Source organism: Brienomyrus brachyistius, chromosome 10, assembly GCF_023856365.1.
Source record: "Brienomyrus brachyistius isolate T26 chromosome 10, BBRACH_0.4, whole genome shotgun sequence".
Classification (NCBI taxonomy): domain Eukaryota; kingdom Metazoa; phylum Chordata; class Actinopteri; order Osteoglossiformes; family Mormyridae; genus Brienomyrus; species Brienomyrus brachyistius.
In genome coordinates this window covers 20,365,445-20,383,704 of record NC_064542.1, presented here as the reverse complement: position 1 = coordinate 20,383,704, position 18,260 = coordinate 20,365,445, and the positions used below count along the sequence as shown (strand labels likewise).

Genomic DNA, 18,260 nt, shown 5'->3' with positions numbered 1-18,260 from the left:
TACGCAGGGTACTCTCTATGGTCCCGTACCGGAGCCGCGATGCACCTACGCAGGGTACTCTCTATGGTCCCGTACCGGAGCCGCGATGCACCTACGCAGGGTACTCTCTATGGTCTCATTCCGAGCCGCGATGTAGCTACGCAGGGTACTCTCTATGGTCCCGTACCGGGGCCGCGATGCAGCTACGCAGGGTACTGTCTATGGTCCCGTACCGGGGCCGCGATGCAGCTACGCAGGGTACTGTCTATGGTCCCGTACCGGGGCCGCGATGCAGCTACGCAGGGTACTGTCTATGGTCCCGTACCGGGGCCGCGATGCAGCTACGCAGGGTACTGTCTATGGTCCCGTACCGGGGCCGCGATGCAGCTACGCAGGGTACTGTCTATGGTCCCGTACCGGGGCCGCGATGCAGCTACGCAGGGTACTCTCTATGGTCCCGTACCGGGGCCGCGATGCACCTACGCAGGGTACTCTCTATGGTCCCGTACCGGAGCCGCGATGCACCTACGCAGGGTACTCTCTATGGTCTCGTTCCGAGCCGCGATGCACCTACGCAGGGTACTCTCTATGGTCCCGTACCGGAGCCGCGATGCACCTACGCAGGGTACTCTCTATGGTCTCATTCCGAGCCGCGATGTAGCTACGCAGGGTACTCTCTATGGTCCCGTACCGGGGCCGCGATGCAGCTACGCAGGGTACTGTCTATGGTCCCGTACCGGGCTGCGATGCAGCTACGCAGGGTACTCCTCTATGGTCCCGTATTGGGGCCGCGATGCAGCTACGCAGGGTACTCCTCTATGGTCCCGTACCGGGGCCGCGATGCAGCTACGCAGGGTACTCTCTATAGTTCCTCTGTAAAACATAGTGCAGGAAATAGAGATGCTGTTGGACTTTCTTGGTGATGGAGCTGGTTTTGAGGGTCCACATGAGGTTCTCCATAATGTCAACACCAAGGATCTTCACTGAAGATCCATCGATGTTAAGCGAGAAGTGGTCACGTCGGGCCCTACTGAAGTCAGCAAACATCTCCTTTGTTTTGTTCACATTCAGAGACAGGTTGTTGGTCCCACACCAGTCCATTAGTCAATGCACCTCCTCTCTCTGTCGCTTCGTCGTTCCCACTGATCAGACCCACCATGGTTTTGTCATCAGCACACTTGACGATGTGGTTTGAGCTGTGCATTGCTGTGCAGTTGTGGGTCATCAGCGATGTAACAATACTTCTCCCTACTTCATATGACCTCCATAGGATATAGAACTAAAAAAGACATGAGAATGTGATATCTGAGCCATGACTCCATTAGACAGGAAACCTGTACTATTCTTATCTGGAGAATTTCACAAGTATATTTGGAAATCCAATTTATGGTATGATGGATTGACCATCTATCTTCTATACCTGCTTGTCTTGCATAGGGGTAACAGAGATAGAATACCATTATATTTGTATGAATTATACCGATTATATATTCAAATAACCTGTACATATGGACTAATAATGTACATGGCATAGATATGAAATAGATATAATCTGTAGCTATAACTGTCTGATTATATCGATAAGAAAGGACTTTGAAGTAGCTTGTCAGCCTTGCGGAGCACTTCTTTGGTGTGGGGTGCAATGCCGCGCTGCGGCAGACAGGAGTCGCTGCGCGCCCTGCAAGCACGCGCCGAGTATTTGAACTCCGCAGTAAGGGGAGCGTTTGATTGTTGCAGGGCTAAATGGCGGACGGAGCGGGACTGTTGCATTGTGAACAATAACATTTTAACGCCGCTGTCACGTATTTCTTGAAGCGACTGGGTTGGGAGTCCCCACGAGCGCCTCGCTCGTTTCTTTTCTTAATATTATTATTATTTATCACGGCCTTTGTAAGTACATCGGAGTTGTCCAGTGAGGAAGTTGTTCTTGCTGGCCAGGCAATATGGGGGACTCTCTGGGCTTGGTGGGAAAGCGCTTGCTGCTGCTCCTCGGAGACGCGGGCTCCGCCGTGGGACCCGAAGCGGATCGGGCCGTCTGGACGCGCGAGTGGCTCCGTGGGACTGTCCGAGCGGTTAGCGTGGTCGGCTTGGCCAGCCCGGGGGTGGAGGTGAGCGGCGCAGAGGGGACGGCGGCGGCGAGGCTAACGGTCAGTGTTTACAAGCGGATGGACAGGCTTTGCTAGCCGGTGCGAAGCGGAAGAGGAGGAAGCGCGATCCGCGAGCGGAATCACCCGACACGGTGCTCAGGTTGCACGATTCGGGCGGGCCGGCAGGCAGGCGGGGGGGGGGGGGGGCGGCCGGTCGCTTTTGTGCTGGAAGAGGCTTCGGCAGCCTCAGCCTCGCACTGGAGACCGCGGCTTTGGGCCCGGTCTATTGATGGCAGGCAGTGACGTGACCAGCTGCACGGAGATGGCAGGCAGCGTCCCGGGGGCAACCAGGGGGGCTTTAAATGGAGCATTTCCACTCCTGCGGCTTGTAATGCGATTTTTTTGCTGATGTTTTAAAACCGAAGTGCTCCTAGTGTCTCCCGTAAGTCAAACGGAGCTGTCGGCGAAAAGCGCTGTAAACTACAAGGCGACGCAGGTCTTGGAAAATAAAAAAAAACAAAACATAAATTTACGCCATATATATAAAAATAAATAAACAAATATTTTCTTAAAGTTATAAGTTACCGTTAATTAAGTAGTCATTTGATGTTATTAATTATATATAATTTTTGCACGCATTTAGAAATACTTTTGCACGTTTGTGAATTTGCTTTTTTAATATGTTTTCGCATTAGTGGCATGCACCCATGCATGTGGCTATTATCTTTGCACTATTGATATTTTAATGTGGGTTGTAAGACGTCTGCACACCCTCCGAACAGTGCCATCTCCTACGTGCAGGCAGAGGCGTTTCCTCGATGTTGCACGGTGCGGTGGGGCTGAAGTTGAATGTTAGGATTAAGGGTCGCGCAGAGGATGCTCCTGGAAATATCCTCGCTGCATCTGCGTCTTGGATGCGCATTTGTTCGCCGGGGTATCGCGTGTCAGGCGAGGTTTGCGATCTCCGGGGAGATGGGACGCGAGTGGACGTGCCTTTGAGTCCGGACCGCCTGAATCGACCTGTTAGTACTCATGCAGGGTGCTGGATAGTTGGCTTTACTCATATCCCTGACCTTGGGTGAAAGCTTCAACTCCTCCGCTCCAGTTTGTTGAAAGCTGGGAAGGGTGTGAAGGGATTGTTTTGGGTGCCTTTTGTGGGTCTGGAGTATTGCGACATTTGTCCATCTGTCTTTTGTTCACTGCTGCATCAGTGTAGCGTGCTCTGGCTCGGTGACAAGAGTGAGCGGCCTTTGTGTGAGCTGGAATCTCTCTCCTCCAGGTGTTCGTGGAGTTTGAAGAGTGCCCTTGGCGACGTCGCTCCTGGGTGCAGCTGTACGGGGATGAGGTGCGAGCCATTTTGGTGGAAAGCTCCATCGTGTGGGCTGCCCGCAGTGACCCTAACCTCCCGGGGAGTGGAGTGAACCCAGTCTCTGCTTGGCCTGCACTGGTCAGTACATGGAGTGTTTTTTTTTTTGGGGGGGGGGGGGGGGGGGATCGTTTGGAACTGAAGGAGGTCCAGTCAGGCATTGATGCCATTTTACACATACCTGTTCACTGCCGTCATGCTAGGATAAATTATATTATTAGTACATGGAAAATGAGGTAACTCATCCAGTGTTCTGGGTCTCCATATCTAACTAACTTCAGACCAAAACGGCACGATCTCTTATTGTGCATTTTCTTATTCTATTTAACTGTTTTGATGTGAGGGACTGGAAACAGAATAAGTGTGTGCAGCTAGGCTGCAGTGAAGTGTGTTAGCATCCAGAGAGAGGTTGACGGTCACCCGGCCCCTCTCTGCTGGCACGTTGTTTGGGTCACGCGGTCAGCGTGAGTGTCGTCTGTGATGGATGGTTATTCCCAAGTCTGCTGTATTGGCTGGTGTCTAGCATACTTATTCCCTTAAAACGAAACATTTTTACAAAATGATCATTAACCTGTTTCTGGATTCTTCCTCCAGGCTTTCCAGCCCCTGGTGGACCGAGTGGGTTTGGGGTCCCTTGTTCCTGTGGAGTTTTTTGGAAGCAGGTCCCTTGCATTTCTCCCGGATGGTACCACGCTGCAGGTGTTTGAGGTACAGCACCGCTAACAGAAAGACCTTGCGCACTGTGGTGTCACCGTTATTGTTAGGGTTTTTTTTCTTTTTTTTTTTTTTTTTATTGTTGTGTTCCGTTGGATCTTTGTGTTTTTTTTTTTTTTTTTTTTTTTTTTTCTTTGCGAGTGTCAAGCAGAGTGTGATGGCACTTTCAGGTGGAGAAGGACCTGAGGCAGAACATTCTGCAGGATCAGCCCTCTGTCCAGGCTGCCATCGGCTCCTGGCGCACTGACTTTGAGCTACAGGAAATTCTGAGGAAGGGTGGGTACCGTTGACATTACATTTAGGGAGCTTCTTGTCCTGAAAGATCTTTGCGTTTTATCTTCCTGCACAGCGGGACACCTGGTGGACTGGCCTGGTGACTTTGAGGGTTATGGTCCTCCTTGTTCTGCCCTGCTCATGTTTTCATTTCTTTTCCTTGCCTCTTGGCCTTTTCACTTTCTCCAGGATGCACTTGGGTGGCTGGTGACTGAAAGCAGGTCTGGTTAATTCTTCTGTGTGTCTTTCAGGCTCCTACACCATCCAGGGTCGCCAAGTTCGAGTGTACCAGCTGGAGTTTGAGGAGTCCTGGGCTCAGGGTCTGGTTTCCCATCACGACCCCCTGTCCCACATCATGGAGATCATCATGGATCAGGTGTGTGCCTGTCCTCACAGATCTTCCACTTGCATATGCTCTAATCCCTATGTGATGCCTACCATTTTTGTATGCATGAACATCAAATTGATTATGATTGTGGTAATTTGTTTTTTTGTGATTGGTGTGAGAATGTGAGTGGTGTTCCTCAGATAAACAAAGCATTCATTAGTCCTGCAGAAAGGCATTCAGAAACCTCCATGACTTTCAATGGCTTTTTAAAAAAAATCTGCATAAGAGTGTGACTGGCTAAGTGATGACTGTCTTTGCTGTAAGCGATTCTGTAGGAGAATCAATGGACAAATATGATGTCAGGGTTGGCAGTGCGTCTGAACATGCTTATTAAAATGTGAGTTTATTGAGGAAAAACCTGCTGATAAAAGTTGGAGAGCCTTAGAGGCATTCCAGTGTTGCTTAGTTATGGAGAAAAATAGTTTGTTGTGGGTGGTGATGTGCACCTGTTCAGCAGCACAGCCTCTGGTCACTTAGTCAGCAAGAGAAACGGAGACCTGCTGACTTTTTTTTTCATTGCGACTCCTGGAGCATTTATTTGTTTGACGGTTTTTGGCGCTAACCTCCCATCCCGGTCCTGCAGAGCGGGGAGACGCAGGTGGTGGACCCGAGAGTGATTCACGTTATGCTGGCTGAAGATGACATGGTGAGGGCGCCTACTGGGAAAACGGTGCTTTGTCCCCCGCTTCACCGCTGCCGTCACTCCACCGCCTCTTCCTCCTCCGCAGGGTCAGGCAGGGAATGCTGGCAGGCGGCGGAAGGAGAGCGATGGGGGCAAGTGCGAAGCAGGGCGCCGGAGGAGGAACGCGTCGGAAAGTGACGGCGATGCCAATCTGAAGCGTTTCAAGGGCGAAGGTGGCGCCGACAGCCAGAATGGCAGCGCGTCCGGCGTATCTGTGGATGAAGTAGTTGCCGTGGCCAATAGCAGCACTGCTGCGACGGGAGATGGCTTGCGGACACGGTCAGACCTCCCCGAACCTTGCCCCCGTACCCACCCCGGGTCAGCCTGGCTTCCCTTTCTCCGCCTATGCCAAGGAAAATGGACGGACGCCGGTTTCGCAGGACCGTGTGGGTCCCGGCTACCTGCCGGCCCCTTGCGTCTCCACCCCGCCCCCTCTTAGACCGGCCCCTTCCCCTTTCTCCAACACGTCCTTTCCTTCCCTGGGTCAGATGCCCAGCCTTGTCCCGGCCGCCTCCACTAAGACTGCCCCGGCCCTGGGGCCTGAAAGGGAGAAAGATGGGCTTCTGACTGGGTTCTCCAGTGCCACAGCTGCTCCGTCTCCGGTCAGCACCGCGGCCCGCGTCTTGCCTGAAGGAAGCGCACCTAGTATTACAAGTACTGCCACCACCCTAGGCTTTAGTCAAAAGCCTCCAACGTGGGCGGGGACACACACTGCAGAGGTCAGTAATATCAGTGTGTCTGTGTCTAATTTAATGTCAGTTTTGATCAGTAGGTGTCGTAGTTGTCAAGGACAAATTTGGAGTTTACCTAATAGATCTTTTAAATGTATTTTACACCATCTTACCAGCTAAGTTAAGCACTGTGGTGCAAATGGATTGACTTTTTTTATGATTCATAACATACATTTTCGTGTATTTGTGTTCTAGAGCTCCAAGACGCCCCTTCTGACTGCAGCGGGATTCCTTCTGCCCCAGTCCAACCCTCTGGGCACGTCGGTGTTTGGGGAGACTCGCCCTCAAACTGCCGCTCAGACCAACGGGGCGACAGCCCTGGACAGCCGGCCTTTTGGCTTTGGGTTCGCTGCCAAAGAGGAGTCTTTGCCGGAGACGGATTCGTCTCAGAACCTGTTTTTCCAGTGCATGGCTCAAAAGCAAAGCCCGAGCCACGGGGTACCCGGCACCAACTACTTCACGGCTGTATCAGAGAACCTCGGCAAGGAGCCACCCACCCTCTTTAAGTCCTCCACCTGCTCCGAGAGCCCAAAGAAGACTGTGCTGACCCCCAATACAGTGGGACTCTTCGGCTCAACGCAGACTGGTACCCTGCCTCCTCTCAAAGATCAGCCCAAAGCATCAGAGGCCCAGCTGGCCGGTAACGGCGTGGTGCTGAACAAGCCATTCAGGGCTGAGGACACGCCCAAGCTGGCCCCCGCCTTCTCAGCAAGCGGTGTTCCTGGACTGGGCTCTGGGCCTTTGAGAGGTCCCAGTCTCGCCGTTGGACCTCTGGGTGCCGGGACCCTTGGTGGCGGTCCTACTGGTGTGACGGGGGGCCTGGGCTTGCTGGCGAGCAGCCAGCCGCAGGAGACACACAAGAACCTTTTCCTGCAACCGTCCAACCGTGAGGAACCCAGCAACCCCTTCCTGGCTGCCGCTGAAAAGCTGCCTCAGAGCCCTTTTAGTGGGCTTCCCTCCGCCCCGCCTCACACCTCGCCCCCTGCCCTCACTGGGGGTGGTCAAGGGGCCTGTGGAGTCTCTCGGCATTCCTTTGGAGGCCAAACCTAACCTGTTCACCATGTCCGAGCCTCCGAAAGGCCTACTGCCCTCCCCGTTTTCAGGTCCCTCTTCGACCCCTGTCTCATCCGTCCCTATCTCTACGCTGCCCCAGAAGCCTCCGTCGGAGGTCCAAGAGGTCCTTCCCACACCCAGGCCTAGTGCTGAGGAAACTGGGACCTCTGCAGGTCAAGAAGGTTCTGCGGTAGCGGGAGAGGCTGAGGTGCCGGTCCCTCCAACCTTGGGCTTCTCCTCACTGTTCAGCGCTGTTGCTGGGGGCCCTGGGGACCGGCCCCTGCCATTTGAACCTTCGCCCCAGAAGTTTCCCTTGGAAGACCGTGGCCACCCCTCCAAGCGCGATTCCGACTCCAGCACCAATAGCGACCTCTCAGATCTGAGCGAGGCAGAGGCGCTCGACGACGACCAGAACCCTGGTCCCCACGGTACCTCCACCGAACGGACTATGGACAAGAGCAAGGGCAAGACGGCGAGTAAGAGCCGACCGCGTAACAAGCCTTTAAAAGGTAGGAGGGCGCCTGTCAGTCAACCAGATCCAATGATTCTCTTTAATAGTGTTTTCAGATGACGCTTGAAAGGAAGTTTGCATTTTTGCCAGTAATCGTCTTTGATGTGTGCGGTTAACTTTGTATAACTTCCTTGTAACAAAGGGAGCATTCTACTGGAGTTGTAATGCTGAAAAGCAGTTTGGGAAAATCATGGAGCAGATCAAAGGCTAAGTTGGATATTTGTCTATAACTGGTAATGGGAGTTATTGAGCTCTGGTTGCTTGGGGGGCACTGAGATGGAGAGTAGGTGCAGATTGGGAGACTGGAGCTTCTGTGCAAATCGCGTATCTTATGGGTTGATGGTGAAGCTTTTCCCACCTGCTCTGTTGAGATGCACTGCTCTCCCCTCACTCTGCCCCCCTCCATTGCAGCAGTGGGTCAGTCCGTGCTGAAGGATGTCGCCAAGGTGCGTCGGCTGAAGCAGTCCGGCGAGGCCTTTCTGCAAGACGGCTCCTGTATCAATGTTGCTCCACACCTCCACAAGTGCCGCGAGTGCCGTCTGGAGCGCTACCGCAAGTTCCGCGAACAGGACGCAGACGAGGACGACTCCACGGTGGCCTGTCGCTTCTTTCACTTCCGCAGGTGACCAGCTCGGGTGGGGGTGGGGTTTAATAAATCTGTGGGTGTTTCAGTGTGCAGCTTCGGCAGTTTGGGGATCGGCAGTAATGTTTCTGTCGGGCCCTTCAGCAAGGCCCTTAACCTGAATGCTAAGTTTAACCTCTGACTTTCTTTCAAGGCTGGCATTCACGCGCAAAGGAGTCCTGCGAGTGGAAGGCTTCCTGAGCCCCCAGCAGAGTGATCCTCACGCTATGGGGCTGTGGCTGCCCTCCCCAGCAACACAGGAGGGCCTTGATCTGGACACCTCCAAGTACATCCTGGCCAACGTGGGGGACCAATTCTGTCAGCTGGTCATGTCAGAGAAGGAGGCCATGATGATGGTGGAGCCACATCGTACGTGTCATGATTTGTAGCCATCTTCCACAATCTCGTTGTACTCTGGAATGTGCGTCTGGGTAGCAGAGCCCTTTGGCGACATTCTTGTCTCCCTGGGCTGTGCAGAGAAAGTGGCATGGAAGCGAGCGGTGCGAGGGGATCAGGGAGATGTGTGACGTGTGCGAGACCACGCTCTTCAACATTCACTGGGTGTGCCGAAAGTGCGGCTTTGGCGTCTGCCTCGACTGCTACCGTCTTCGCAAAAGCCGGTCCCGGGAAGGTAAGGACCTGTCCCGCCCCACACGCCATGCAGCCAGTGCCTGTGTGAAGTCAGCGGCCCGTGAAAATCTCTGACATCCTTCCCCAGAGCCTGACGAAGGACTGGATGATGAGGTCTTCTCCTGGCTGAAGTGTGCAAAGGGTCAGCCCCACGAGCCCCAGAACCTCATGCCCACACAGATCATCCCCGGAACAGGTTAACCCCTCCACCTTTTTTTATCCTCGATCGCTGATCCCACGTCAGGTCTCTTCTCTTGACCTCTCCCTTGTTGCCCCTTTCAGCACTCTACAACATCGGAGACATGGTGCACGCTGCTCGGGGCAAGTGGGGCATAAAAGCCAACTGCCCCTGTACTAGCCGGCACTCCAAACCACTTGCGCGCCCCATTGCCCCCAATGGCCTATCACAGGTAAGACGCTTCCATTCTGTACTTATCTACCCACCCAACTTAGTTGAACGGTAACGGAAACCTGCATCTGGTGTTCCCTGTGCAGTCCGGGGTGGCGTCCAGCACCAGTGGTACCAGTGGGGGTGCTGCCAGCGCAGCTACACCCAGGGCAGAGGGTGACTCCACTGCCCCCAAGCCAGAGTCAAGCACGGAGGGGCCTGGTTACACAGATGCTAGTGCCACTACGGTGGCAGCACCTTCTCCGAAGGAGCCGCGATCCTCCATGTCTGAAGGCTCCTCTCCCTCCGCTCTACATTGGCTAGCAGACCTTGCCACACAGAAAGCCAAAGAAGAGACAAAGGGTAGGAGATTTGAGTACCAGAAAAGTTCCCTGGAAGCCATAGTAGTCAAGTGTATATGAAGCCTGGTCACCAGGCGCCCTGCCTGTAGAAAGGAATGACTAGTCATCACCAGATTTTGTTTTCCCCTCCTTCCATGGTCTCAGACTCCGGGTCTCTGCGGTCGGCGATCAACCGCGACACTCGCTCTCCCTTCGGCCTGGACTCCTTCAGCTCACTCTCCAAGGCGCCGCGTTGGGCTCTAGCCCCAAGCTCTTCAACAGCCTTCTTCTTGGCTCCAGCACCACCCAGCCCAAAGCAGAGGGCTCCAGCCTGAGGGACCTGCTGAACTCCGGGCCCGGCCGGCTGCCGCAGGGATCTGCCGATTCCGGAGTTCCCTTCCCCTCCGTGTTCTCCACATCATCTGGGGTTCGCATCATGGGGGGGGGAACTTGGGGTTGGACATTGTAACACCATAGATTCTCATGCAGCATGATACTCATCAATTAGCTGATTTTGTATCTGGAGCAAGAGGCACCAGAGGTTATTGAATGTCACACCCCTTCAAAACTTGTGCAGGGCGACAAGGTGAAGAGCAGCCTTCCTAACTTCCTCGACCACATCATCGCATCTGTGGTGGAGACAAAGAAGGCCGAAGCCCGTCGGGGGACGGCCGAGGGTGCAGAGTCGGGGGCTGTCGGCCGGCGTGACAGCATGATGGGTCTCAGTGTCCTGGACCCCCACACGTCTCACTCATGGCTTTGTGACGGCCGGCTCCTCTGCCTTCAGGACCCCAGCAACAGCAACAACTGGAAGATCTTCCGGGAGTGCTGGAAACAGGGGCAGGTGAGGCATGGCTCCTTGCCGAGAGCAGCCAAGCTTTCCTCCAGATGTTGGGCCCACGTTGATGAAGTCGACCTTGTCTCCCTCTGCAGCCGGTCCTGGTGTCCGGGGGTCCACAAGAAACTCAATGGCTGCCTGTGGCACCCAGAAGCCTTCAGCAAGGAATTCGGCGACCAGGACGTCGACCTGGTGAACTGCAGGAACTGCGCCATCATCTCCGACGTGAAGGTCCGGGACTTCTGGGATGGCTTCGAGGTGATCTCTAGTGAGTATCGTTATAGGGAATCGATGTGCCGCCGCCTTGAAGTTGCTGTGCCGTAATTGTTTTGACCTGTATCGCCTTAGAGAGGTTACAGGGTGGAGACGGACAGCCGATGGTCCTGAAGCTGAAGGACTGGCCTCCAGGAGAAGACTTTCGAGACATGATGCCTAGTCGGTGAGACACACACGCACAATTCTTACATAATGTAGGTCCCGCCAGTGAAGGACTATAGGAAACGGGACAGAACGTGTCAATAAGCTGAAACTGGTATTTTCTACTGGCAGGTTTGATGATCTGATGGACAACCTGCCCCTCCCAGAATACACCAAGAGGGATGGCCGTCTAAATCTTGCTGCCCGCCTGCCCAACTTTTTCGTAAGGCCGGACCTGGGACCCAAGATGTACAATGCATACGGTAAGGGAATTCCAGATCATGTGATGCTGTGCATTTCTGGGCATTGACAGTCTGACTGTAACTGCCATGTTTCTTTGGTGACAAGGCCTGATCTCCACGGAGGACAGGAAGGTGGGAACGACCAACCTGCACCTGGACGTGTCCGACGCTGTGAATGTGATGGTGTACGTGGGCGTCCCACATGGCGAGGAAAACCAGGAACAGGGTGAGTAGACGATTGGGGTAACTTCGGTACGTGAGTGTCCTTGAACACGCATTAAATTTTTATTTTTTTTTTCACTTTTGTGTGATTTAGCCTTAATTGTATTTTTATTGTCTTCAGATTTGCTTAACTAACATTGTCAGTCATATGGCCTATTCTGACAACTCTGATGCTAAATCCCACCATTTTCCATAACCACATACAGGACTGGGTAATGCTTAAAAATGGAATATGTAGGGAATGTTTCTCTTAGTTATATTCTGGCTGAGAGCAGTTCATCCCAGTGGTTCGTTAAGACTATTCCCTGGAGTGAGGTTCACTGACACCTGCAGCACTTCTGTCGCCTGGCGTTAGGCCCGGGGGCTCCCCCCATACGAGAACGAGGTCACCACATAGGACAGAATTAGCGCTATTTACAGTCAGATGAGACCTGTCCCCAAGGACCGCACATCCATCTTCACTGTCCCCACCTCTCCATTCACACAGCAGCCCCCCCAGCACCCATGTGCCTCTCGGGTACTAAACCCCCCCCCCCCACATTTCTGCCCCTGCATGCTACTCTAACCTCCATCTTCTGGTATAGGGTGGAGACTGTAGACTTCTCTGCCATACAAAGGTTTGTGTTGATTGTCGTAAAATTTCTCGTTTACAGAAGCAGACACCTCTGGATATAAAGGTGTGTGCCTTTTACTGTTGTATTACTTTTTTAGCATGTCCCTTTTGGTTTACTGTTCTCCTCCACTTGCCAACACTCCCCCCCCCCCCCCCCCAAGTCATCTGTATTCCCTGTGCTGTGATTGGTCAGCCAGGGCTGCTTGCACCACAACGCCCCTCCTCTGATGTCTTGTGTCCATCGTCCCTATGACATAACCCGTGTCTCTTCCTGCTGGACTCTGCATTTCCCTTTTCACGAGTGAAAGATTTCAGCATCCTTGTGAAAGTGCGTGGTGGCAGCCTCTTGTTCTCTTACCTGGGGTGCCGTGGTGCTATGCGGGGTGGAGAGGCAGCTAACCCGGGTCTCCCCATCTGGGACAGCAGTCTGCTGTGCGCCCCACTGGCAGTACGACCACTCCATCATTTGGAGATGCCTGGGTCCACGGCAAAAGGTGTGAGTGCGTCCACAAGTGTCTGCTGCCTCCATGAGTGTGGTTACAGCCCTGGGGGGTACCTGGGGGCTATGGATGAGTGCTCCGTAGGTCCTGAACACTTTTCACTTTTCCCTTTCCATTAACACCCCCTTAAGCCGTCAGACAAACTCGCCATTTTCTGCTCGCAGATGGTGGAGCTCTGGGTTCGGCATTAATACTCTTTTTTTACAAAAGCTTGGAGTTAGGCTGTAGCCAGAGGGCTGTTTCTTTACTAAGTGCCATTTCATGCTAGAGCACAGACCCTGTTAGTCTTGCTGAACCAGAGCCAGTTTGAAACACTCATGCTCCTAGGGTTCCCTGAAGTGACATCACTGCTGTTCTGAGCAGTGCCGAGTCTCAGCCACACTCCATCTTCATAGCGTGGGCTCAAGCTGGATGATCCACATGTGACGCATGCTCCTAATTTATCGACCCTCTTTTCAAGCTGGATTAAATGAATGCATGCGACCCTTTATCATAAGCAGGGGTGGGCGATTATGGCCGAAATGTCATATGATGATTTTGGTTAGAATCATAAGCACAGTATAGATGACACCTTTTATTTTTGTTTACAAATCAACCGAATGAGGATGGTATGTTGCAGGGTGTCTGTCAATGCTGCTGCCACCAATACAAAACGAAATATTCTCATTTAAACAAAAATAACGTATAAGTGCACATTTAGACAAATTAACTGTACCTGTTCTGTACTATATTCACATCAGCAGCTTTCAGCTTCATATTAGAACTGTGCAACACAAACATCGTCTCAAAACATAACGATAAATATCCATTATGGTGCCGCACCTACACCTGCTGTATCTGTATACACATTAGCGGCTTCCGGCTCCACATCACGATGTCCGGGCGCATGCGTACTGATGTGGCTTCGCCTGCCCCTTTCCGAATGTCGTTCAGGGGGGAAACGCACAAACACACTAAGGTTCCGCACTTGCTGCATGCGTTTGGCACATGCGCGTGCCGAGCCAGAAGACCTGTACCGAATTTTCAGTACGAATAAATGTAGTAATGCTTATTAACCATTTGAACACTTGGATCAGCAATTTTGACCCTTTTTTTTTATAAGAAACACACTTTCTAGCATTATAATCAGGGATTGACATAACTGGTACACAAGTATGCATTACTTATGTGTGTACTCGTATGCGTTTGCAGTATAATAGGTAACTACATGATTTTAATTTCACCCCTTCACACTGCGAATGAAGTACGCACTCGCCATATAAAGGTCAAAATGAGGGGGTATTTCACGTCACGACAGCAACATTACTGCTTAGTCATAAAAGGCCAAATGTAGCTAAGTGAAGAGCATATGTCTTTATGCAGCGATTGCATGCCAGTTCTCTCAATGCCTGATTATAATACATAGTTATGTAAAATGCTGTACATGTAAAAGAAACCGACTCGGCGAAAGTTTGACTACAAATGAATGTTTTTCACTTTGGTCAATAACTTTGCACTTTTGGACTGTTTATGACATGCAAAACGTAAACAAATCAGATAATGTAAGATTGAATTTTTAAATGTGCAAACGTAAGCTTTTTTTGGACCCATTTCATCAGCCATCCTGCACACTTTGTTTGACCTGCCTATGAACTGTGTGTTTACCATAAGTGCCATATTTTTAGCAGTCTGATGGCGTACATAAAGCCATTTTTTTATTTTTCCATTTACCAAGTTAACCAACTGTGGCCTGTACCAAGGAGCGGGGTTACTTGCTTATCGGGGTAACTTGTCAGATGTAAGATGCCACGGTTTAAATGGACATCATATTCGTTCACTTGCATTTTGCCCAGGCTACCTTAAATCCGACAAGTTTCCCCGATAAGCCAGTAACCCCGCTTCATAGTACAGGCCACAGGTTAGAAAGGTTCAATTATGTTTGTAATTCAAGATCTAGTCACTAAATTGAGTTGAGTTGAGATTGATAACTGACAAAAGTGAGATGTACAGGCTGAAATTAGTTTCACATCTGTGTAGCTTACCTGCCAGTTCAGACTGCAATAATCGCGTGATAGGTGCTTGTGGTTTTGTTCAGTTGTCACAATAGTTAAGTATTGTTGCATTGCAATACAGTAAAATCCTGTCATAGTGGACTCGCTTATAACGGAATATCGTCTATAACGGACGAGGTCTGCTGGTCCTGGCCGTTTGCCTTTAAGAACATGCAGAAAAAGCATTGGATATAGCGGACTCGCGTATAACGGAAGTTCACTTATAACGGACAAACAATTTGGTCCCCAGGGCCGCTTTTAGCTGCAGTTTTGTTCGCTATAATGGACATGCAGACTCCGCCTACAAGGCGCGTGGCGTGCCGGTGATATCCAGTGCAGATCTGTAGTCGGGATTATTAAAAGTCACGCATCTCCTCAAGCAAAGTCGGATTACTACATGTCCAATATAATAATCTATACCACAAGTGTCTGCTGGGGCGCGGCATGAGTAAATGGTGTCCTGTAGTTGTGTTCTGGGCATACAGCAACTCTGGATGTAACGGACTTTGGATATAACAGACTGTTTTGCCAGGTCCCTCGAAGTCCGTTATAACGGGATTTTACTGTAGCTGAAATGCTTATCGTAGTACTTTGAACTGGTCACGATAAATTCATATTGCCCACCACTATCTCAGTGTATGATTCCACAATATTAGATAACTACATTGAATGTAAAATATTACTACAGTTGTCAAGTTTACATTCATTTTTATGTAATGAATGTGTTTCCACAGTACATTTACAACTTTCACTTAATTTGTTTTATTTGTTAGATATTGTGGAAATCCTTCAGCCCAAAAGTGCCGTGTCATAATGTCTGTTATGTAAGTGTATGTAATCCTTTGACCACAGTTGTATGAAGGAAATATGTTTTCATTCATGCCTTGGCAAATTAAAATGGTTGTAGGAACTGTATTAAAACCTTAACAGGCTTTATTTAGACTTTTTAAAGATGCTTGTGATGCAAAAGTAAGTTTGCAGCTTTTAGAGTTCTAGTTTCTTAAACTTCTGGAAATCGAAAGTGATATTAAAGACGTTTGGGGGTGTGCTGTCTCCTGGCAGCAGCTTGTCAGGCACAGCAGCATGATAACAGTTAAGTATCTGCTCTGTCTCGCCTACCAGAAGTCATGACGACCATCGAGGAGGGCGACGTGGATGAGATGACCAAGCGCCGGATCTACGAGGGGCAGGAGAAGCCGGGGGCCCTCTGGCACATTTATGCTGCCAAGGATGCAGAGAAGATCCGGGAGCTACTTCGCAAAGTGAGCAGGGAGGGTCTATAAGGAGACGGGGCTGTCCTTGGACCAGCTGTCAGGCCATCCTCACAGAAGCTCGCTATCGGCTCCCTGACGCTTTGCGCTCTCCTTCTGCCCTGTAGGTGGGTGAGGAACAGGGGCAGGAGAACCCACCTGACCACGACCCCATCCACGACCAGAGCTGGTACCTGGACCAGGTGCTGCGTCACAGGCTGCTGGAGGAGTATGGCGTGCAGGGCTGGGCCATCGTGCAGTTCCTGGGGGATGCTGTCTTTATCCCTGCTGGAGCACCGCACCAGGTACGGCTAGGGGGTGGTCTGCCTCAGGGTGCCATACTTTGACAGGAAGAAGGTACTGCTGCGAGTGGATAAACGTTGGTGCTTCAGTTCACGACATTCTGCCCTCTGCCTCTTTCTTCAGGTTCACAACCTGTATAGCTGTATCAAAGTAGCTGAGGACTTTGTCTCCCCCGAACATGTGAAACACTGCTTTAGACTGACCCAAGAGTTCCGACACCTGTCCACCACACACTCCAACCACGAGGACAAGCTGCAGGTGTGTGCGTGGGAGAGTGGGCCTGCCTGTTTCTTTCTAGCGGGGAATAGGCTCTATGCACGCATGTCTTCCGGATTCTCGTATACTGACAAATCGGCTTCCGACTATACGCCTGTCAAAAGTCCGAATAACATGGCTCTGTTTTATACTCTCAACATCTGGGTTGTCTGTCTTTTAACAATAGTGTCATACTCATTTGTCAGAGTTAACCTTGCACATCATCAAATGGTTGTATTTTCTCTACCCACTTAAGATTTAAAAATTTTTCACCCCAGAAATGCCTCAGTCCCTTACATTTTAATATATTTGTTTGTTTTTTTTCATCGTTAAAGAGAAGCTTGACGAGAACAGCATGTTCAGCATATGTTGGTTTGAAATACCTTTGACTGCTGTCTAATGGAAATACGTCACACATATTGCGTGCATAGAGCCCATTACTCTAAAGTGCAATGTTTTTTTTTGTACACATTGCACAGGAATTGTAACACGCCAAATGACCGTGTAAGGAGATGTACTTCAGCCATACCATTTGTTTAATACTGGGCTGAAGCTTCAGTGACTTAAAGCCTGATTTTCCACAAATGGCTGGGGTACAGAGGGAGGGGGAGGGCGCTGTGGGAACACTGGAGGTTGGCGTTGATGTGCGATCTGTCGTCCGCAGGTGAAGAACATCATTTACCATGCGGTGAAGGATGCCGTCGGAACGCTGAAAGCCCACGAGGCCAAGCTGTCCCGCTCATAGTCCCCCCCCGGGCCACTGAACTGCTTCAGGGGTTGGATGCCGTTTGGGGGGAGAGTAGCCGGATGGAGAGGATGGGACTCTGTTGTTACCTGGGACTTGGCTACTCAAACAGATGGACGCTTCATCAGTGTTATTTCCCTTTGACTCGATCGAAAAGGTTCCTTTTGTATGTAAGGTCACTGTTTGCGTTCTCGTGGCAGACTGCATTCAGGAGTGTCTCACTGCAGCAGGCGGTCCGCTCTCTTATGAATGCGTGTAGTTTTTGACTGTATTAGAAAATTCAGTATGACGGTTTTTATTGCCCCCCCCCCCCCCCCCCCCCCCCCAAAAAAAAAGTCATCTATGGTTTTCGAATGAGGAATATCAGCTGCAAAATTTGAAAATTCTTCTCTCTCCATTCCTTCCCGTGAATATAAACTTGAGCAGTTAAAGTTATTAGACCAAAGTCGTCGTTTTTTTTTCCTGTTCGAAGGCCAATATATTGATACTGATTACTATTAGTCTGTATGGGTTTTTTTTTTTCCTTTTTCAAAATAAATTTTACAAAAGAGGAATTGTCACACTTATTTACCCACGAAACACTGACATCCAGGAGGAATATTACTTTTGGTTCTGGTGACGAGGACCATCTTGTGAAGAGCCGGTGTGTTCCACTTACCAGCATGCAGGGTTGCTGATGGGGGGGGGGGGGGTGGAACCAAGTCCATTATCCCCAAGTCCTGGGTCAAGCGGGGCCCAAAGGGGCCTTCTAAATTTACAGTATCTGCTGGAACATTTCAGAAAGATATTTGTGAAAATATTTGATATTTGTATTTAAAAATCACATAAAAGCTTATAAAAAATATCTTGCAGTTTTCCTTGACATAATGGTTGGAAAGAACTTTATTTTCCCTCCCTATAATGCAGAAAATGTCTGCATTTGGTCTGTCACGTAGTGGTAACATCAAAAGTGTAACATTCAGCTGGCCCCGCCCCCTCCAGTCAGCTGTCAAAAGTCGGGTACTCGGGAAAAGAAGAAAACGACAAAGAGAAAATGATAGCAGAGGTGCGACGGACTGGCCAGGTATTTCCCATGTGAAT

At 50.8% G+C, this 18,260-nt stretch overlaps 1 protein-coding gene across 1 annotated transcript; it reads left to right on the top strand.

The window, feature by feature from the left end:
- Window positions 1-1,673: 1,673 nt before the first annotated feature.
- kdm3b (lysine (K)-specific demethylase 3B) lies at window positions 1,674-17,497 on the top strand. The gene is given in 30 exon segments (XM_049027668.1): window positions 1,674-2,087; window positions 3,346-3,513; window positions 4,027-4,140; window positions 4,317-4,422; window positions 4,671-4,795; window positions 5,391-5,453; window positions 5,536-5,762; window positions 5,764-6,208; window positions 6,416-7,182; window positions 7,184-7,782; window positions 8,196-8,406; window positions 8,561-8,775; window positions 8,884-8,912; window positions 8,914-9,037; window positions 9,125-9,232; window positions 9,319-9,446; window positions 9,532-9,787; window positions 9,931-10,019; window positions 10,022-10,192; window positions 10,343-10,609; window positions 10,699-10,713; window positions 10,715-10,871; window positions 10,952-11,042; window positions 11,153-11,283; window positions 11,369-11,488; window positions 12,138-12,161; window positions 15,750-15,889; window positions 16,006-16,182; window positions 16,304-16,438; window positions 17,100-17,497. Coding segments are annotated over 30 exon segments (5,448 nt in total). The 5' UTR covers window positions 1,674-1,922; the 3' UTR covers window positions 17,181-17,497.
- The last annotated feature ends 763 nt before the right edge of the window (window positions 17,498-18,260 follow it).